The 23,391-nt window shown below is 38.3% G+C and overlaps 1 protein-coding gene and 1 long non-coding RNA gene across 9 annotated transcripts in view; one reads left to right on the forward strand and one right to left on the reverse strand.

The window, feature by feature from the left end:
• CSTPP1 (centriolar satellite-associated tubulin polyglutamylase complex regulator 1) overlaps nucleotides 1-23,391 on the forward strand; it is a 199,516-nt gene that overhangs the window by 59,605 nt on the left and 116,520 nt on the right. The window contains exon 2 of one of the 5 annotated variants that reach the window (XM_077863111.1): nucleotides 3,237-3,341. The exons of the other annotated variants lie outside the window; for them this stretch is intronic. Within the exon in view, the coding sequence (XP_077719237.1) occupies nucleotides 3,304-3,341 (38 nt within the window). The 5' untranslated portion in view covers nucleotides 3,237-3,303. The remainder of the gene's footprint in view (nucleotides 1-3,236; nucleotides 3,342-23,391) is intronic. 5 annotated transcript variants of the gene reach the window in all.
• LOC144292587 (uncharacterized) overlaps nucleotides 1-23,391 on the reverse strand; it is a 79,825-nt gene that overhangs the window by 49,268 nt on the left and 7,166 nt on the right. The gene's annotated exons all lie outside the window — the stretch shown is intronic.

Genomic DNA, 23,391 nt, shown 5'->3' on the forward strand with positions numbered 1-23,391 from the left:
TAACTAAAGGAAATGTAAATTCCAGTTAATGGTTTATAAAACTAAAGATGTAATTTTTTTTCCTATCCAAGTCTGTGCATCCCTTGAATTCAATTTATGGACTCTTACATTTAGAATTCCTGTTTATGGGGAAAAGTGGCACCAAATGCTAGGCTGACCTTTTTGGGTTTTATTCTCCTTTCATAACTTGGCCTTGTCATTCCTCATTTGCCTCAGTGGCTCTCTGATACTTCAACCAGATGCTTTTAATAATTCATCTAGTTTTTTTCAGCCAGAAAGTTTAGTCTAAATTACCTACTCTACCTTTATTGCAAGAGGAAGTATTTTGGAACTTTTGTTCTAGAGTAGAGGAATGTAATTAGATTAGCAGAAGTAGAAAATATCATACACAGGAAGAGGCTATAAAGGAGTCTAACTGGACTGTGGAGGACTAGTACATGTTGAATAGCAACAAACAGGAAATGTATAATTAGGATAGGGCCAGTTTGTGGAAGGCCCAATTATGTTGAAATAAGAAAAAAGACAAAATAAAAGATAGCACTTTGTAAAGGCTAAGAAATAAACTCATTGCCTGGTCTTCCTTTAATTTTTAAAATGTGTTAACTATGGGCAGCCCCCGTGGCACAGCGGTTTAGCCCTGCCTGCGGCCTGGGGTGTGATCCTGGAGACCCAGGATCAGGTCCCATGTCGGGCTCCCTGCATGGAGCCTGCTTCTCCCTCTGCCTGTGTCTCTGCCTCTCTCTCTCTCTCTCTGTGTCTCTATGAATAAATAAAAATAAAATAAAATAAAATGTGTTAACTATTTAGTAAATACCTTCTATGTGACAATCTCTGTGCCAGACATGATCCTCTGTCATTCTCACAGAAGGCAAGAATAATGGCAGTTTCATACCAGAAAAATACAGTTATTCTACAGTGTGGACCTACTATATGTTGGATACCATGCTAGTGAAGAATAAAAGATGAGTAAGCTAGTTGAACTCAAGGAACTTATGAACTCAAGGGGAAAATCGGACATAAGCATAACTATTAGGATGCTATTAAATACACACCAAGTAAAATTTCAGGCAACGTGTTTTGGGATAAGTGAAAGGAGATATTTATTCTATGAATTTTAAGGAAAGCTTCATGGAAGAAGTAGCACTTTAAGTGGTCCTTAGAAGATGAAGAATAGAGAATGGGAACTGAGTAGGTAGGGCATTGCTAGCTGAGGAAACAGCATGAGCAAGGGCACAGAGGCTTTCTGTTTTCAGAGAATGACAAAAGGTCTGTGGTCTATGCTTTAGTCCATTCGAGCTGCTGTAACAAACTATCATGGACTAGATGATAACAGAAATAAATAACAGAAATTTATTTCTCATAGTTTTGGAGGCTGGAAGTCCAAGATCAAGGCTCTGGCAGATTCCTTGTTTGTTGAGAGCCTACTTCCTGATTCACAGATGGCCTCCCTTTCGCTGCATACTCACGTAACAGAAGGGCCAAGGGACCTCTTCTGGGCCTCTTTCATAATGGCAAGAATCCCATTCATGAGGGCTCCAACCTTATGACCTAATCACCTCCCAAAGGCTCCACCTCCAAATACCATCACATTTGGGGATTAAGTTTCAATATATGACTCGAAAGAGACACAAACGTTCAGTCTATAGCAATGAGGTAATAGAGTTCAGGACAATATGTAAGTGAGAGGTTACAAAGAGAGTTTGTCATGGAAATTTTCTACTCTGTACACTTGGTATGGTATTGGTGCCATTGACTAAGATCATTCAATTCAGGAAATGTTTCTTACATACCCTATATGCCTAGATTTATGACAGGTGCTGGGGAAACTGATTAATAAAGCATGATCTCTATCTTGAGTGTACTTAGAGTCGAGTAAGTCAATAATTAAATAACTTGCGATTTGAGCTAACTAGAGGTTTAAGGTGATAAGAATGTCCAGAGGAAGAATATCTTAATAAGCTTGAGGGGTCAGGAAGGGTGTCACAGAACAGGTGGTCCTCTAAGTTGAATATTCTTTTTTTTTTTAATTTTTATTTATTTATGATAGTCACACACACAGAGAGAGAGAGGCAGAGACATAGGCAGAGGGAGAAGCAGGCTCCATGCACCGGGAGCCCAACGTGGGATTCGATCCTGGGTCTCCAGGATCACGCCCTGGGCCAAAGGCAGGCGCTAAACCACTGTGCCACCCAGGGATCCCTGAATATTCTTTATCTAACTTATTTATTTATTGAAATTGAAGTTATACATGCATACAGTTTAAAGAGTAAAATGGTTCTATAAGAATTGTCCAATAAGAATTGTTAAAAAAAAAAAAAAAAAAGAAAGAAAAAGGTGGGACACCTGGGTGGCTCAGCAGTTGAGCGCCTGCCTTTGGCTCAGGGCATGATCCTGGAGTCCTAGGATCAAGTCCCACATCAGGCTTCCTGCATGGAGCCTGCTTCTCCCTTTACCTATGTCTCTGCTTCTCTTTCTCTCTCTTGTTCTGTGCCTCTCATGAATAAATAAAATCTTTAAAAAAAAGAAAAAGAAAAAGGCATTACCTCAACTCTTAGCTTAATTTCCCATTCCTCAGCGATAACCACTTTCAACTTCTTAGAGTGATTTGTTTGGCATTTATTACTGTATCTCTAAATTACTTGCTTATGTTACTACTTCATTAAAAAAAAAATTCAGGCATTATCTATTGACTTCCCACTGTGTGAAATGTAAATCTATTTCTCTTTAACATCCTTTACCACACATTTGTGACTTTATTTACTCCCCAACCTCTCTCTCTCTTCTCTGTCTCTCTGTCTCTCTGTCTCTCTGTCTGTCTCTCTCTCTCTATATATATATATCAAGATTTTGGTTATATCAGTACTCATTATTTATATTTTATAACTATATAAATGCTATTGACACTTGAGCTAAGTTGCATAATCTTCTCACCCCTGAGACTGACACCCCCCCCTTTTTTTTGTATATTTTTTTATTGGAGTTCGATTTGCCAACATATAACATAAACCCAGTGCTCATCGCGTCAAGTGCCCTGCTCAGTGCCCAGTCACCCAATCATCCCATCCCCCTGCCCACGTCCCTTTCCACCACCCCTTGTTTGTTTCCCAGAGTTAGGAGTCTCTCATGTCTTGTTTGGTTAATTTTTATAAACTTATCACCAATTTATCTCCAAACTCTACCCAACTGAATAAATTGCCTTTCAGTACTTGCTATTTATTTTCCATTTGCCCCTGTAGATCCACTCTCCACATTACCCTGGAGGGCTGATCTGTACAGACTTTAATCCATGGACTCCTTTGCTCTATGATTACCCAAGAGATTGAAGGGCAGGAGGAGACAGGGTGAGTTTGGGGTATGTATTCTCTCCCTACCAGTTTGCTGTGGGTTGGAGGTTGGCTCTGTTCCTCTACTGAAGGTCACAGCTTATGTTAGATGGTCCCTGCTCTTCCTAGATTTAAGAAGCCACTCCCTCCAGGTGTCTCTTCAGGCCTGGAGTCATAACACAATTTAACTGTTGCTAGCTATGGGGTAATCCACTTTCCCTTAACCCTTTCCACACCTTTGTGAATATTCTCTTTTTACAACTTTCCTCAGCTACCCTTCTTAAATGTATTATTTGTTAACTGCCAGGACTCTGACTGAAGCAAAGACATTGATATTTGTATGTATTAATTCTCTCTCAGTTTTATCTTCTTAAAGAAGTCTCTCCGAGAATTTTCTTACCTGCTTTATCTATATTATTTTACCCCTATGCCTGCTTTATAGTAGCATTCTCTGGACTTTCAATATTATTGTTGGGGTTTCCTGTCTTTTTTCATCCTTGTTTTTGATGTAGTCATTTTTTTTTTTTTTATTATTCATGAGAGACACAGAGAGAGAGACAGGTAGAGGGAGAAGCAGGCTCCATGCAAGGAGCCCAACACGGGACTCGACGCCAGGTCTCCAGGATCAGGCCCTGGGCCAAAGGCAGGCGCTCAACCACTGAGCCACCCAGGGATCCCCAGTATAGTCATTTTAAAACAGGACCTCACATTTCTTTGACACTCTTGCCTTTGAGAAGTAGAGTCTATGTTTTCTCCGCTTGAATATGAATGTGATAGAAGTAACACTATGTGACTTTTTTTTTTTTAAAGAGGGAGAGCGAGAGGTAGGGGAGAGAAAGGTAGAGAGAGGGGCAGAGGGAGAGAGAATCTCAAGCAGGCTCCACGCCCAGTGTGAAGCCTGATGTGGGGTTCAGTCTCACAACCCAGAGATCAAGAGTCAAACGCTTAACCAACTAAGCCACCCAGGCTCCCCAACACTATATGACTTCTAAGGCTAAGTCACAAAAGGCCATGTAGATTGTGTTTTAGTCTCTGGAAACTCACTTTTCAGACATTCTGTTTCAGGAGGCTCCTTTTTACTAACCAGTTGCCAAGCTGTAAGAAGCCCAGCCACAAGTTTGGTCTTTAAGCCTGGGTGACTGACATGTGAGGGAAGAAGTTCCAGAGAATCCTATCCCCAACTATTTAAGTCAGCCCCAGCCATTTAAGTCTTCCCAATTCAGGTCCAGAAATCATGGAATAGAGACAAGCCATCTCTACTGTACTCTGTATAATTCCTGACATACTGAATCCATGAGCATAATAAAATTGTTATTTTTTTTATGCCACTAAGTTTAGTATGGTTTGTTATGCAGTAACAGATAATTGGAACAAAATTTTTTACTAGGAGTGAAGGATTGCAATAACAAAAACCTAAAACATATGTCATTGGCTTTGAGACCAGGCAACAGGCAGAAACCAGAAGGACCTTGAGAACACTGACAGTGAAAGTCCAATGGGCCTCAAGCAGACCATCAATGAAGGCTTAAAAGAGAGTGGGGAAAATGTTAGCTGGAGATAAGAGGACCCTTGTTATGTAATGACAGAAAGTTTAGCAATACTGTCATTTTTGGTAATGTGAAAAATAGGAAATATACACAGTGAGCAGGACGATCCTACCTGTGAAGATTCTGGGCTACCTATTTTTTTCTGGCTACCTAGAGTAAAATGTGAGAGAGATGAACTAAAAAATGAACTGTTTTGTTTTCAAGTAGAGTTTAGAGAAAATATAGAGAGCTAAGGACAATCTTACCAACCAGCAGAAAGTATTCAAAGTAAGAAAGTGCCTTAGGACAAAGATCAAATCCAGAGTGCTGGCAGAGAAATGTGGTCCAAGGGTAAGATGAACCCTTTGTTTAAACCTCAGCAAGATATCTGGGTGGAGCCTCATAGACTTTTTTTTTTCTTTCTCATAGATTCTTTCAGATAGACAAGAGACCTAAGGATTTAAAGAATGTTGTCCCATAGCAGCCTCATAGGGAACCCAAATAGGGAAGGACCAGTCTCAAAGAGGTTTGTGGGTATAGCTTTTGTCCAATGGAGTAAACCCCAATAAAGTTAATAGAAAAACCATCACCATCATTTTTAAGACAATTGTATTTGTGGAAGCCCCACTAACTTGGGCTAAAGAAGACATAAGTAATATAAAATAAAAAGTGGTCCCCAGACTTCTATGGGCAGGAAGCAAGCTGAGAAAGCTATTCAGTGGAGACTGTGATTTATGGAAACAAAAGTATTACTCAGAAGATGAAACCAGAAGCCCAGAGTACAGTCAAAAGCCATGGAAAGTCATTACCAGGGAGAGGTGCTAGGCTCGAATCAAAGAGTAAGACATGTGGGTGGATGGATTTCAGAATTGCAATGAACCAATGATTGCGATATTTGCTTCCCATTCTCTAGTTTTGGATGGAAGTTTACTGTGGTTATCCTTTTTTTTTTTTTCTTAAGGTTTTATTTATTTATTTGACAGAAAGAGAGAGCACAAGTAGGAGGAGCAGCAGGCAGCGGGAGAGGGAGAAACAGGTTCCCTCATGAGCAAGGAGCCTGATGCAGAGCTCAATTCCAGGACTCTGGGATCATGATCCGAGCCAAAGGCAGATGCTTAACTGACTGAGCCACCCAGGCGCCCCATACCATAGTTATCCTTCATTGTATTACCATTGTACATACTGGGCATGCAAGACGATATAACTTGTCTCTTTAGTTTATAGGTGTTGAGAATGAGGAATTATACAAGGAACTGTACCCAAGAAATTGCACTTGAGAAACTTCATCTATACCTGGACTTGATTTATATGTCAAGATCCTCGAGTTTATGTTGATGCTAAAATTGATTTAGACTTTGAGGGTTTCAATGGGGAGTGTATTTTGCATTTGGGAGGAACATAAATTGTTTTGGCCAGAGGGCAACTGTGGATGATTATATTTTCCAAAGATAACTGCACCAATATCTCCTATCCTACATGATTTTCTACAAAGTGATCTTGCCATGCCCCCAATGAAAGATAAAATCTGATTTTTTACAGTGTGTGCTTTGGGTGTACACACATATTCATTCATTGTGGTAGGCTTATAAAGATCCTTTTAATCTGGGAACTCATGCCTTTCCTTTCCAAGAAATTTTCTTCAATGTTTTTTCCTCCATTTTCTGTTTTTTCAAACATCTTGTCTACTTACATATACACCCTCAGATATGTAGTTTTATATTATATATATTTTTATATTATATATATGTTCTGTATGATTTTTATTTTTCAGATTATATAGGCTGTATATCCTTTAAGACTTCTCAAATAACAGACATTTAATATTTATCAATTAATATGACATTAAAACATACTTACCCAATCATTATACTGATATATATAAAATCTTTAAGCTATTTTTCACACCTATAAGTGGCCCACACACCAAATAAAAACTTTTTAGACTCTGTGTCCCAATTCGAACTTCTGAAAATATGGTTACCATATGCTAAGTCATGAATTGGGGAATTAGCATAGTGTTTGATGCTCTCCATTGCTCATCCTTTCCTGTATGATGACCCCATCTTAAACGAAGGAGTCTACATACTATAGGGTCGTTTAAAATTGTAATATTTTATGGAAACAATTATCTCTAATGACTTTTGTAAAAATAACATGTTTTCTTTTGGAGTCTGAAGCCGAGCTGCAAGAATTTTTCTTAGGAATCCAGACCTTCTCTTTAATCAGCAAAACCCTTTAATTTGCTAAAGATCAGCTTAGTGCCCCGTTGACCACTCAGTGGAACAAGCAAGTGTTAGAGAGAGATCCCTTGTGTTTTTCCTTTAGTTGTAAATTCCATCAAGCTAGACCATTAGTTGCAGTGGATGGGAACAGTTCATTTGGTGGTTCCAAATGGTAGTAAAGGAAAGAAAAATATCTCTCTGATATTTTTGCTTAGGGATTTGGGAATTCAGAATTTAGTCATAGATAACTAGATTAATGTGTTTAAATACCTTAAATCACTTTAAATCATTCCTTGTTTTGTAACATGATCTTAGAGGTAGCTAAAACTGATTGGGAAATTTTGTTGTGAACTTAGTATCCTCCAAAAGCAGGTTCTGCTAATGAGCAGACTATTTAGGTAATAGATAAGCAAACATGGATTAGCTAATAGAGTAAGAAGTCTTGTGTCCTGTGGTTATCTCTCTCTATATTTGAGAAGGGGTATCATTTGTAGGCAAGAGGCAGTTTCCTTGGGATACACTATTTCTATTTTACAGGGCTTTTTTTTTTTTTAATCCCATCCTAAAGATAACAAGAACATATAGTGGCACTAGATGGTATTAAACAGTTTAGGATGTTGACATGTTAGATTGTATAAAACGAGGCAGAAAGGATTACTTTTTTGCCAGCTGCATCATTCCTGGCAAGAGCTTATTATATTCCAACTAGTTTTGCTGTCATTGTTAACCCATTAGAGAAACTAACCACTATATTGGTTCCAGCCAAATCTTTGTCATCACTGGCCCTAAAAACCTCTTGGGGACCAAAGAGCACCTGGCTATTCTGAAAGCGTCTATCCTCAGTGATTGATGCTCATCTCTGCAGGCTCCCCAAAGCCCTCTTCCCTTTTTCCTGAAGCACCTTCAAGCATTTCTGCATGGCTACCCACTCACTCTCTTCTATTATACCTCCTCCTCCTGCCTTACTGAATGCTGGATTTCCCAGCTCACAACTCTTAAGAAGGAGCTTTATTTCAGAGTAGAAAGGGGCCCCCATATGTGGCCTATTATATCCATATCAACTTGCTTACCCTTTTCAAACAGCTATTGTCTTTTAATAGGGTCCTGCCTGGCAGGGGGAGTCCTTAATTCTTGCCATATAAGAATGGGCAGCTTGAGTTACAGCGAACTGCAGTTTGGTGCTCTGATCAAAAGGCCTCTGTTGTTTTTAGGTTTTTTCTTCCCCCCTCCCTCTCTCTCTCTTTCTATATCCTGGGCTAATAATTCAGCACAGCAAGGTCATTACAGGCTTTGAATTGAGAGTTGAGAGTGTTAAATTACTGACCTAGAATAAAAGAGATCTGGGGGGCTCTCAAGAAAGATAAAGGGATTCTGGTTAGTAAAGTGCAAGCCCAGCAACCTCCCTTCTTAACAATATTATTTTTTTTAATCCTCTCTGTCTCCAAAAGTCTTTTCTGGGACAAGGAAAGATCTCCTGCCAGAGAAATTAGGTTAGGAACTCCACAACATCTTCTGAGAGCTGTGGCCCAATGCTAGCAATTCACGGGTGCCTGAGTAGCTGGCCTTCTATCTCCCCACCTTGTCAGTATTTCACACTCTGCCGCCTTCCTCCCCCGGCCTAGCTGGTCCTTCATTATGTAAGTCAAATATAGGTGATACTTCAGCCAAAAGATTATATCTCACACAGGATTTCAGACATGTGAGAAACAGACCACTTAGGCTTCAAAATATCTTTAAAAAGATGGTGTCGCCTCATTAAAAGCCACTTCCATTCCATTTATGTTTTGTAAAGAACATTTGCCTGGTCCTACCATACTTCAACAAGAAGAACATTGCCCCACTGTGAATGTACACCTCCACTCTACCGTATTAGATCTTCTTCATACTTGGCCAAAAGCATTATCTCCCATGTATCCTCTTCCCCAATTATCTCTTAAAGCCAAGCACCATCTCTGGAAAATATCGGCTTCCTCAGTTTTTTATTTTAGAAAAGTCCCTGAAACCAACTTTCACAGATTTCTACTGAGCAAAGTAATAATAATAGCTGATAGTCCTTGAATGTGCCAGGCATTATACAACATGCATTATTATCACATTTAATCATCTTTGGCAACTTTCACAATTTTATAGATAATAAATAACTGAGGCCCAGAGCGGTTAAGTACCTGAGCCAAAGTCACAAAAAAAAACGTAGGAAGTGGCGGGATCTGCCCCAGATGAGTGCTTCTTGAACTTTAATGTGCATGTGAAGCATGTGAACCACCTGGAGTTTTATTAAAATGCAGAATCAGGTTTAGTAGGTCTGAAATGCGGTCTGAGATTCTGGTTTCTCCCTGGCTTCTAAGTGATACCAATGCTGCTATTTTTGGCCCACTCTTTCAGTAGCAAAGCCATAGTCATTCTAACTTCAGAGCCATTCTAAAGAAATATTTTAGTTATAGTTTCCAATTACTCATTCTACCAGACAGTCCTATAAATATAGGTATTGGGTATTTGACACCAATATTTTATTTCTTATTATGGTAAAATATACATAACAAAATAACCATTTTTTAAGTGTACAGTTCTGTGGCATCAGGTACACTCACATTGTTCTGCAATATCACCACCATCCATTTCCAGAACTTCTTCATCTTCCCAAACTGAAACTGTACTCATTAAACACCCCCCCCCAATGGCACTAACTAGGGAATTGGGAAGTTTCAGATGTGAAAAAGGGAAAGGCTAGAATGTACCCTGTAGCACTGGAATTTAATCAATGTATTCATGGGTTTTAATATATGTAGATAGCTAGATACATAGAAATGAATCTAGGAGAGTGTATGTGTGTGTGTATGTGTGCACACGCACTCATGTGCACACACCCACATGCAGAGCGTATGTATATAAATCTCCATCTGTCTTTCCCCTGACTCTGGGAGAGCCTAGAAGCAATGATACATTTGGAACACATCCAGCACCTACCTAGATCTTAGTTTTTAAACAGTCCTCTAATAAAAGCAAGTTGGGCTTCTTGAAGAAATGGCTGGCTCTAAGATTGGGTAGGAAAGAATAAGATAAGCCTGAAACATCTTCTTCAATCAAAAAGTAAGGAAGTGACCAAAGAATTGTGTGGACATGTCAAAAGGACCTAGACGTCAGCTTGGGACACCTGGCTAGCTCAGTAGATAGGGCATAGGACTCTTGATCCCAGGGTTGTGAGCTCAGGCTTCGCATTGAACATAGAGCCTATTTACTTGCTAAATAAATAACAGTGGTTCTAGGAGGCATCTTCATTTTGTTCTTGTTTTTCAAGAAACATAATTTTTCTCATAGTTTTTTTTCTTTTTTTCAAAGATTTTATTAATTTACTCACGAGAGACATAGAGACAGAGAGAGGCAGAGACACATGCAGAGGGAGAAGCAGGCTCCATGCAGGGAGCCTGAAGTGGGACTCGATCCCAGGTCTCCAGGATCACACCCTGGGCCGAAGGTGGCGCTAAACCGCTGAACCACCCAGGCTGCCCTTCTCATAGTTTTAAATAAATACTTTAGCAAGGGTTAGAAATACTCTTCACAAGGCTTATAGATTAGGGGCACCTCGGTGACTCAGATAATTAAGTAATGGACTCTTGCTTTGGCTCCTGTCATGATATCAGGATCCTGGGATTGGCTGCGTGCGCTGCCCTTCCCCATTTGCGTGTGCACTCTCTCTCAAAAAAATTTTTTTTAAATAAGGCCTGTAGATTAGATAAGAATATTGTATCAATTTTAATTTTCTGATTTTGATCATTATACTATGATCATGTAAGAGAATTCTTTATTTTTTAGGAAATATATGCTGTATTTAGGGGGTAAAGGAGAATCATGTCTAGAACTTAGTCTTAAGCAGTTCTGAAAAATAATAATATATGTGTGTGTGTGAGAGAGAGATTGAGAAAGAGTGAGTGAAAGTAAATGTAATAAAATATTCATATTTGTGTAATCTAGGTGAAGGGTATCCAGGAATTCTTTGTGCTGTTCTTGCAACTTTTCTATAAATTTGAAATTATGTAAAAATTAAAAAATTGAAATCTCAAGAGAAAAAACCTGACAACTTAAAGAATGAAAGAATTTACTCAATAAAATTTGAATACTGGTTTTGGAGAAATCTGTTTGACGTAGACATTATAGTATACTTCTGTGTGGCCTTTAAAATATTTTTAGGAACAATTTTGTTTGATTTTAGAGGTAAGACTGATGTCTATTAAAAAAACTTTTTTAGTTCAGTAAAATACAATGAAAAAGTAGCAAGAATGTACATTTTTATGCAGATAGAAAATTTGTTTTGGATTTCTGGTCATAATAGGTTGCAGTGCTTATGATTTGGCCCTCTTATCCATTATAAACACATGGTAATGATACATAAAATTTTCTGAGAAGAAAATTTAAAGGACATAGCCATGTGTAGAATCAATATAAATTCATCTATAGACAAGGAATTAAACAAACCACAATGCGAATGGGGCTAAAACCAAAGGCCTCTTGTGTTCTGGGTTCAGAAGCAAGCATAGGAAACTGGGAGCTCATTTCTTATGGAATAGTAGAGACTGAATGTGTCACACACAGAGCAGGAGATTTTTTTTTTTAATTACGATTGCTACCTGGAGGATGACTTATATAAAACCTGGGTCTATAAAAGGAAGCAGACAACCTTGCAACCAGGACTGAGTGGTCTGAACTACTCAAGGGTTCAGTGACAGTCTCTGTGATCCCCAGTATCATTGGGAATGGAGCCTTTATTCACTCAATATACGATCTAGTTCTAGACTAGGATCTATCCTTGGGAATAAGTGAGGGAGTGAGCAGCCCACTTAAGGTAAGTCTACATGCTGAAATTCCAAAATATATGAAAACAACTAATGCTAGTAAAGAGCCAATAAATTCAACAATTGAAATATGAAGATTCATATTCATTTCTCCAGAGAAGATAAGACTAATTAATTATTTTAAATTGCATTTGAAATAAAGTTTAGGATCCCCAGGGACATCATAAGAGGAATGGTCATCATTTAAAAAAGAGAACAATGGGGATCCCTGGGTGGCGCAGCGGTTTGGCGCCTGCCTTTGGCCCAGGGCGCGATCCTGGAGACCCGGGATCGAATCCCACATCGGGCTCCTGGTGCATGGAGCCTGCTTCTCCCTCTGCCTGTGTCTCTGCCTCTCTCTCTCTCTCTCTGTAACTATCATAAATAAATAAAAAAATTTAAAAAAAATAAAAAAAAATAAAAAAGAGAACAATGGATTATTTATGTTTTAGATATTGAGTTTGATAAGTTCCTTATATATTTTGAATATTAACCCATTATCAGATATGTTATTTGCAAATATCTTCTCCTGTTCTATGGGTTGCCTTTAGTTTTGTTGATTGTTTCCTTTGCTGTGCAGAAGCATTTTATTTTGATCAAGTCCCAGTTGTTTATTTTTGCTTTTGTTACCCTTGCCTCAGGTAACATAACTAGAAAAAGTTGCTACGGCTGATGTCAGACGTTACTGCCTGTGTTCTCCGCTAGGATTTTAATGGTTTCCTGTCTCACATTTAGGTCTTTAATCCATTTTTAATTTATTTTTGTGTATAGTGTAAGAAAGTAGTCCAGTTTCATTCTTCTGCATGTTGCTCTCCACTTTTCCCAACACCATTTGTTGGAGAGACTGTCTTTTTTCCATTGGATATTCTTTGCTGCTTTGTCAAAGATTAATTGAACATAGAGTTATGGGTTCATTTCTGGGTTTTTTGTTGTGTTCCATTGATGTATCTGTCTATTTTTGTGTCAATACCATACTCTCTTGATCACTACAGCTTTGTAATATAACTTGTTGAAGTCTGGAGTTGTGATGCCTTCAGCTTTGCTTTGCTTTTTCAAAGTTGATTTGCCTATGCAGGATCTTTTGTGGTTCCATTCAAATTTTAGGATTGTTTGTTTTAGCTCTGTGAAAAATGCTGTTGGTATTTTGATAGGGTTTACATTAAATGTATAGATTGCTTTGGGTAATATAGACATTTTAACAATATTTGTTCTTCCAGGGGCACGTAGGTGGCTCAGTCAGTTAAGCACTCAACTCTTGGTTTCGGCTCAGGTCATGATCTCAGGGTTGTGAGGTCTGCCTCTGTGTTGGGTTCTGTGCTGGGATTGGGATTCTTTTCCTGCTCCTCCCCTTACCCCTCTGCTTCTCTCCCTGGTCACTCACTTTCTCTCTCTAAAATAAACAAAACCTTTTTAAAAAACCCCAATATTTGTTCTTCCAATCCATGAACATGGAACATGTTTTTCCATTTCTTTGAGTCCTCTTCAATTTCTTTCATCAGTATTTTATACTTTTCAGAATACAGATCTTTTGCTTCTTTGGTTTGGTTTGTTCCTAGGTATCTTACAGGTTTTAGTGCAATTGTAAATGGGATTGATTCCTTGATTTCTCTGTCTGTTGCTTCATTATTTGTGTGTAGAAATGCAACAGATTTCCATACATTTATTTTGTATCCTGCAACTTTACTGAATTCGTGTATCAGTTCTAGCAATTTTTTTGGTGGAGTTTTTCAGGTTTTCTATATAGAGTATCATGTCATCTGCAAATAGTGATAGTTTGATTTCTTCCTTGCCAATTTGGGTGCCTTTTATTTCTTTGTGTTATCTGATTGCTGAGGCTAGGACTTCCAGTACTATGTTAAGTAACAGTGGTGAGAGTGGATATCCCTGTCTTGTTCCTCACCTTAAGGGAAAAGCTCTCAGTTTTCCCCCATTGAGGATGATATTAACTGTGATTTTTTTGTATATAGCCTTTATTATGTTGAGGTATATTCCCTCTAACCCTACTTTGTTGAGGGTTTTTATCATGAATGGATGTTGTACTTTGTGAGATTTTTTTTTGCATCTATTGGAAGTATTCTATGGTTCTTACCCTTTCTTTTATTAATATGGTATATAACATTGACTGATTTGCAAATACTGAACAATCCTTGAAGCCCAGAATAAATCCCACTTGATCGTGGTGAATGATTCTTTTAATGTACTGTTGGATTTGATTTGCTAGTATTTTATTGAGAATATTAACTCTTCTTTAAATGTTTGGTAGAATTCACCTGTGAAGCTATCTAGCCCTGGACTTCTGTTTCTTGGGAGATTTTTGATGACTGATTCAATTTATTAGCTTGTTATCAGTGTGTTCAAGTTTTCTACTTTTTCTTGTTTCAGTTTTGGTAATTTATATGTTTTAGGAATTTATCCTTTTTTTTTTCCATATTATCCAATTTGTTGGCATGTAGTTTTTCATAATATTCTCTTAAAATTGTATTTCTGTGGTGTTGGTTGTGATTTCTCCTCTCTCACTTGTGATTTTATTTATTTGGCTCCTTTCTCTTTTCTTTTTTTTAGGATTTTATTTATTCATGAGAGACACAGAGAGAGAGAGAGGCAGAGACACAGGCAGAGGGAAAAGCAAGCTCCATGCAGGGAACCCGATGTGGGACTCGATCCCGGGTCTCCAGGACCACACCCTGGGCTGAAGGGCGGTGCTAAACTGCTGAGCCACTCGGGCTGCCCTCCTTTCTCTTTTCTTTTTGATAAGTCTAGCTAGGAGTTTATCAATTGTATTAATTTTTTAGGATACAAAAATACTAATTTAAAGGGATATGTGTACTTCAATGTTTATAGCAGCATTATTAATAATAACCAAATCATGGAAAGAGTCCAAATGTTCATTAACTTATGAATGGATAAATAAGTTGTAGTGTATATATAACATATATACATATATATTTATATACACATAAATAAGTTAAACTGCATATAAAATCTTTTTTAAAACTTTTATATGCAAAAATTTTTTTAAAAGATTTTATTTATTTATTCATGAGAGATACAGAGAGAGGCAGAGACACAGGCAGAGGGAGAAGCAAGCTCCCCACAGGCAGACCAATGCGGACTCGATCTTGGAACCCCGTGATCCCGCCCTGAGCCAAAGGCAGACTCTCAACCACTGAGCCACCCAGGCGTCCTGAGTTGTAGTGCATATATAATGTATATACACAACAGAGTATCAGTCATAAAAAAAGAATGAAATTTTGTCATTTGCAATGACAGGGATGGCGCTAGAGTGCACTATGCTAAGCAAAATAAATCAATCCGAGAAAGACAAATACCATGTGATTTCACTCATATGTGGAATTTAGAAAACAAAACAAATGAACATGGGAGAGAAGACACAGGCAAACTGTAAAACAAACTTTTACTATAGATAACAAATTGCTAGTTACCAGGGTGGGTGGAGGTTGGGGGATGGGTATAAAGGAGGGCACTTGTGATGAGCACCAGATTTTGTATATAGGTGTTGAATTACTAAATTCTAAGCCTGAAACTAATATTACAATGTATGAACTAACTGGAATTGAAATAAAAACTTGAGGGGAAAAAATAGAGAACAAAAGTTGGGAAACAAACAAAACCATGTAAATTCTTTAAAATACCAATTAAACATTCTAGAGATAAAGTTACCGGCATTTTAAAAAATTCAACAGGGGTGTCTGGTTGGCACAGTTGGTTAACCATCCAGTTCTTGGTTTTGACCCAGGTTGTAATCTCAGGGTTGTGAGATGAAGCCCTGTGTTGGGCTCCACACTCAGTGCAGAGTCTACTTTAGTTTCTTTCTCCCTCTCCCTCTGCCCGTCCCACTTATGCTCTTGTTCTCTCTCTCTCTCTTTCAATGTTTAAATTAAATAAATCTTTAAAAAACCATTAAAAACAAAGCCATTAAAAAATTTAAAAATGGGCAGCCTGGGTGGTTCAGTGATTTAGCGCTGCCTTCAGCCCAGCGCGTGATCCTGGGGACCTGGGATCGAGTCCCTCATCGGGCTCCCTGCATGGAGCCTGCTTCTTCCTCTGCCTATGTCTCTGCCTCTCCCTCTCCTCTGTTTCTCTCATGAATAAATAATTAAAATCTTTTAAATAAATAAAATAAAATAAAATAAAATAAAATAAAATAAAATAAAATAAAATAAAATAAATTCAACAGATAGAATAAACTTTAGGCCAGACATAAAAGAATAAATAATTCATAATTTGGAAGATAATACTAAGTATAATACAAAGATAAAAGATGAGGGACACTTGGGTAGCTCGGTGGTTGAGCATCTGCCTTTGGCTCAGGGCACGATCCTGGTCCGGGGATTGAGTCCTGGCATCAGGCTCCCTGCGAGGAGCCTGTTTCTCCCTCTGTCTGTGTCTCTGCCTCTCTGTCTCTTTGAATAAATAAATAAAATCTTAAAAAAAAAGATGAAAATTATGAAGGACACAAGAGAGACCCTGAGAGGCTAAAATATACATCTAATAGGAGAAGAAAAGGATAGAGAGGATGGCAGTGAAGCAGTATTTAAAAAGATATCTCTGAGACAAAAGACATAAATCAGATTAAAGTGTTGAGCAAGATAACTAAAAATATACCTACATGATAGACACATTGCAGAATCCACAGAACATTAATGATAAATAAAATAGCTTAAATGAATGGTAAGAATGATTAACTCCATGAGGAATGGCAGGAGTTTGACAGATGGCCTCTTGATAACAGTGATAGATGCCAGATGACAATGGAGTAGTACTTTGAAGGGCTGAGAGAAGATAAATGACAACCCAGAATTCTCCACCTGGTTAAACCATTACTCCAGAGGGTAAAATGAAGATATTTTCAAGAAAATGAAAACTGAGCGCATTTACCACCCACAGGCTTTTGTGAAAACAACAGGTCTATGAATATTTAGAAATTTACAATTTGAAATCAAAAAAGCATAGGAAAAAAAAAAAAAGCATAGAAAACCTGAAGTTTTTGCAGAGTTTTCCACAAACTCATTTGGGAGCAAACATGACCTGGACTAGTTTATGAGGCTATCTTTGGTCTTTATTTATTCTTCTTAATATAAATATATGTTTCACTGTGGAAATTTTAACATACTTGACCATGGGCTGCTACGCCAGCCCCACTGGAGGTACAATATCACATCTGGTTTGTGCAACATATTGCCTTTATAAAATCCAAAAGTTTGCCAATTCCAAAATAGAGAGGTCCAAAAGGATAAATGATTGTGGACCTATCCTTAAAGAATGATATACTTTAGTAAGAAAATAATTGAACCAAGAAGGAAGGAACAGAATGAAGAACAGTAGTGAGCATAAAAATTGATATATGTTGATAAACTTAATTAATTATTGATCTTTAAAAGTAATGAGTAGTTTTTTACATTTAAAAAAGTAGAAGTCAAAAGGAATAAGGCACATTCAAATTGGAAAGGAAAATGTAAAACTATTTGCAGATGACATGATCCTATGTGTAGAAAATCCTAAAGGATTCCCCAAAAAGCTACTAGCCCTAATAAATTCAGCAAAGATGCAGGATACCAGATCAACACACAAAAATCAGTTGTGTTTTTATACACTGTAATCAACAGTCAAAAGAAAATTAAGAAAGCAATTATAATAGCATCTTTTTTTAAAAAAAGATTTTATTTATTTATTCATGAAAGAGAGAGAGAGGCGCAGAGACACAGGCAGAGAGAGAAGCAGGCTCCATGCAGGGAGCCCAACGTGGGACTCAATCCCGGGTCTCCAGGATCATGCCCTGGGTCAAAGGCGGCATTAAACCACTGAGCCACCTGGGCTGCCCTATAATAGCATCTAAAAGAATTAAACACTTAGGGATACATTTTTTTGAAGAGTTTATTGATTTATTAGAGAGAGAAGGAGCACACATGTGATTGGTGAGAGGGGCAGAGGGAAAGGGAGAGACTCTTTTTTTTTCTTTTCTTTTTTTAATAAAATAATTTTTTATTGGTGTTCAATTTACCAACGTACAGAATAACACCCAGTGCTCATCCCGTCAAGTGTCCCCCTCAGTGCCCGTCACCCACTCACCCCCACCCCCCGCCCTCCTCCCCTTCCACCACCCCTAGTTGGTTTCCCAGAGTTAGGAGTCTTTATGTTCTGTCTCCCTTTCTGATATTTCCCACACATTTCTTCTCCCTTCCCTTATATTCCCTTTCACTATTATTTATATTCGAAAGGGAGAGATTCTTAAGCAGACTCTATATTGAGCATGGAGCTTGATGTGGTGCTTGATCCCATGACCCTGATATCATGACCTGAGCCAAAACCAAGAGTTGGATGCTTAACCCACTGAGCCATCCAGGCACCCCAGGCATAAATTTAACCAAGAAAGCAAAAGATTTGCACACTGAAAACTACAAAACACTCCTGAATGAAATCTAAAAATCAGATTAAATGGATAGACATCCTGTGTTTATGAGGAGGAAGACTTTCAACATTGTTTAAGATGTCAGTACTATCCAAAGAAATCTGCAGATTCAACACAATTTCTACCAAAATTCCAACAGACTTTTCACAGAAATGGAATAGCTGATCCTCAAATTCATATGGAATTGCAAGGGGGTTCAGAAAGCCAGAACAATCTTAAAAAAGAAGAATGGAGTTGGAAGACTCAAACTTCCTAACTTTGAAACTTAATACAAAACTACAGTACTGTAAACAGTATGCATTGGCATAAAGACAGACATATAGACCACTGGAATAGTATAGAGAGCCCAGAAACAAACCCTTGTATGTATGGTTGGTTGATTTTCAACAAGGGTGCTGTTCACTGGGGAAATGACTATTTAGTGAAATGACTATTCAACAAATCTTTCCAGCTGAGGGGTGGTGCTGGGGAAATTAGATATTCACATACAAAGGAAGGGAGTTGACTCCTACCTTTTACATTATATAAAAATTAACTCAATGTGCTTATGTGACTCAGTCGGTTAAGGAGCTGGCTCTTGATTTCAGCACCAGTCATGATCTCAGGGTCCTGGGATTGAGCCCTGCATCAGGCTCCACACTCAGCAGGGAGTCTGCTTAAAGATTCCTTTTCTCCTTCTCTCTTTGCTCCTCCCTCTCGCTCTCTCGCTCTAAAATAAATAAATCTTTTAAAATAATAATAATTAATTCAAAATGGATCAAAGACCTAAATTTAAGAGCTAAAACTATGAAACAATGAGAAGAAAACAAATGTTTTTATAGCATTGTAATTGGTTATCACACCAAAAGCATGGGGAACAAAAGAAAAAAATCAGTAAAATGGACTTCATCAAAATTAGGAACTTTTTTTTTTAAGATTTATTTATTTATTTGTGATAGATAGAGAGAGAGAGAGAGAGAGAGAGAGAGAGGCAGAGACACAGGCAGAGGGAGAAGCGGATCGCGTCCTGGGCCAATGGCAGGCGCCAAACCGCTGAGCCACCCAGGGATCCCCAAAATTAGGAACTTTTTTGCATCAAAATGTACTATCAGGAAGGCAAGAAGCCAATCTGCAGAATAAGAGGAAATATTTTCAAATTATATATCCGAAAAGGGATTCATACCCAGAATATATAATGAACTCCTACAACTCAACAACAAAAAGTTATTAAAAAATGGGCAATGAACTTAGACATTTCTCCAAAGAAGATATACATATGTGCAATAAGTACATGAAAAGATGATCAGCACGTCTTACTCATTGAAGAAATACAAATCAAAACCAGAATGAGATTCTACTTCACACCTACTACCATGATTATTAAAAAAAATAGGAAAAGAATTTGGTGAGGATTAGAACCCTTTTGCATTGATGTGAGAATATAAAATGGTGCAGCTACTGGGGAATACAGTTTGGTGGTTCCTCAAAAGATTAAATATATAATTCCTCTTCTGGGTATATACACAGAAGAAAGCAGGATATCTGAAGAAGAGATATTTGTATACCAATGTTTATAGAAGCATTATTCATAATAGCCAAAGGTAGAAAAAAATCCATGTGTTCATCAGCAGATGAATGAATAAACAAATGTGGCATATACATACAACGGAATATTATTTTTCCTTAAAAAGGAATGAAATTTGGGGATCCCTGGGTGGCGCAGCGGTTTAGCGCCTGCCTTTGGCCCAGGGCGCGATCCTGGAGACCCGAGATCGAATCCCACATCAGGCTCCCGGTGCATGGAGCCTGCTTCTCCCTCTGCCTGTGTCTCTGCCTCTCTCTCTCTCTCTCTCTCTCTCTCTGTGACTATCATAAATAAATAAAAATTAAAAAAAAAGGAATGAAATTTTATTAATCCCAACATGGGTGGACCTTAAAAACTTGGTGAAATAAGCCAGGGGCACCTGGTGGCTCAGGTGGTTGGGTGGTCACTTTTAGTTTCCGCTCAGGTTATGGTTTTGAGGTTATAGGATCAAGTCCCACATCAGGCTCAGCAGTCAGTATAGAGTCTGCTTGAGATTCTCTTCCTCTCCCTCTTCCTCCCTGTCTGCCCCTCCCTCTGCTTGTGGGCATGTGTGTGTGCTCTCTCTTTAAAATAAATGAATGAATGAATCAATGAATAAATAAGTCAGTCAGTCACTTTTAAAGTGAGGGCAAAATACCGTACAGCTCCACTTATAAGAGGTACCTAGAATAGACAAATGCATCGAGAGGGAGGGTAGAGTAGAGGTTACCAACATCTAGGAGGTAGAAGGAGGAATTACTGTTTAGTGTATATAGGATTTTTGTTGAGGATAATGATAAAGTTCTCTGAATGGGTAATGGTAATGGTTAACAGCATTGTGAATGTATTTAAGCCACTGAATTGCACACTTACAGTAGTTAAAATGATAAATATCATGATTAAAATAATAAGTATTACAAGCATTTTACCATATTAAAATTTTTTCAATTTAATAAGACAGAAGTCAAATTCTAGAAAATAGTATCAGAAGATAAGAAAAGTGCTCATAAGTTAATTAGAGTGTGCTTTGGTTCTTGTCTTGCTTTGGAGAGGAATAAAAATAACGAGCGACTTGATATTTTTAAAAATGTGTACCTACTAATTTGAAAAGATATATGCATCCATGTTTATTTAGCATTATTTAGAATAGCCAAGATATGGAAGCAACCTAAGTGTCCATCAGTACATGAAAGGATAAAGAAGGTATGGTTTATATATACAATGGAATATTATACTCAGCCATTAAAAATAGAAATTTTATTATTTTTATTATTAAAAAATAGAAATAAATAAAAATAAAAAAATTATTTTTATTATTAAAAAATAGAAATAAATCTTGTCATTTCTGACAACAGGGATGAACCTACAGGGTATTACGCTAAGTGAAATAATTCAGAGAAAAAGAAATACCATATGATTTCAATTATATTTGGAATCTAAAAACAAAACAAATGAACAAACACACATACACTATAGAGAGTAAGATGGAGTCTCTCATGTCAAGCAGAGGCCTATGTCCAGCAATGATGCAAGAAGCTAAGGGTTCTAAAGCTATCAGATATCACCAAGACCACACCAGCTGACAACACCCCAGAACTGGTAACAAGCAAATGCAGAGGAGGTCTCCAGGGGCTCAAGACTGATTAAATCCGGGGCGCCTGGGTGGCTCAGTGGTTGAGCGTCTGCCTTCGGCTCAGGGCGTGATCCTGGAGTCCGGAATTGAGTCCCACATCGGGCTCCCTGAATGGAGCCTGCTTCTCCCCATCCCCCTGCTCTGCCTCTCTCTCTCTCTCTCTCTCTCTCTCTCTCATGAATAAAACAAAAACAAAAACTTTTAAGCTCATTAAATCCCTCTAAAAAGGAGGGGTTTTGCAGCAAACTGTAGACTCTCCAGACACTGACCCCTCAACGTATGACCACTTAAAAAAGGCAGCCACTGCCAAAGGCTCTTCCTGATTCATCTCTGAACAGAACTGAGATCCTCCACTGCTTGAACAGAATAAGCAGAAAGTGCCTAGAGCAGATCTGGACCTGACTGAGGCCTTATTTCAACTGTGCACCCACAGACTGACTTTGCGTTTGGTTCGTTAACTTCCTACCCTTTGTGTTATCTTGTTTGTTGTGTGACTTAGGTCTTGTGTTTTGCTTTGTGTGCCATGTAAGAAGCCAAGTTAATCAGATGGTGAAATGTCATTGAGTTTGGAATCCTGAACCTGCTTTATAATTATGTTAACCTTGCTTTATGACTACTACATAAAGTTGACAGTGCGGAAAGACATAACTTGTGTGTGTACCTTCATAGTATGCTCATGACATACACAAACAGAAACAGTTTCATAAATACAGAGAACAGACTGATAGTTGCCAGAGAGGAGAGGGTGGAGGATGGGCAAAATAGGTGAAGGGGATTAAGAGGTACCATCTTGCAGTTATAAAATAAATGAGTTGCAGGGATGAAAAGTATAGTGTAGGGAATATAGTCAATAATACTGTAGTAACTTTGATGGTGGCAGATGGTGACTATACTTATCATGGTAAGCACTGTATTATATATAGAATTGTCAAAATCACTGTGCTATACATATGAAACTAATATAACATTGTATGTCAACCATACTTCAGTTAAAAAAATGAAAAGTGTGTGGCTAAATATGCATATTGAATTTTTAAAAGAAATTTTAAGAAGTTATAGATTCTTTTGTAACTTCCAATCTAATAGAGGGGGGCGGAAATAATTTAAAAAAGAAAGAAAAGGGGATCACTGGGTGGCTCAGCGGTTTAGCGCCTGCCTTCGGCCCAGGGTGTCACCTGGAGTCCTGGATTGAGTCCTGCATCGGGTTCCCTGTATGGAGCCTGCTTCTCCCTCTGCCTGTGTCTCTGCCTCTCTCTCTCTGTCTCTCATGGATAAATAAATAAAATATTTTTTAAAAAAGAGAGAAAAAGGAGTACCTGGGTGGCTCAGTTGGTTTAGCATCCAACTCTTGATTTCAGCTCAGGTCGTGATCTCAGAGTCATGAGATCAAGCCCCACCTCAGGCTCCATTCTCTGTGGAGTTGTTTGAGATTCTCTCTCTCCATTTCCCTCTGCCCTTGCCCCTTGCTCTCTCTCTCTCTCTCTCAAAATAAATAAAAACTTAAAAAAAGAAAAGAAAAGAGGGATACCTGGTGGCTCAGTGGTTGAGCATCTCTTTGGCTCAGGGCATGATCCCAGGTCCAGGGATCAAGTCCTGCATCAGGCTCCCTTCATGGAGCCTGCTTCTCCCTCTGCCTATGTCTCTGCCTCTCTCTGTGTGTCTCTCACGAATAAATAAATAAAATCTTAGAAAAAAGAAAAGAAAAAAAAAACTTTCCTTTTTTTTAAGATTTTATTTATTTATTCGTGAGAGACACAGAGAGAGAGAGAGAGAGAGAGAAAGAGAGGCAGAGACACAGGCAGAGGGAGAAGCAGGCTCCATGCAGGGAGCCCAATGTGGGACTTGATCCTGGGTCTCCAGGATCACACCCCCGGCCGTAGGCAGCGCT

Source organism: Canis aureus, chromosome 21 (assembly GCF_053574225.1).
Source record: "Canis aureus isolate CA01 chromosome 21, VMU_Caureus_v.1.0, whole genome shotgun sequence".
Lineage (NCBI taxonomy): Eukaryota > Metazoa > Chordata > Mammalia > Carnivora > Canidae > Canis > Canis aureus.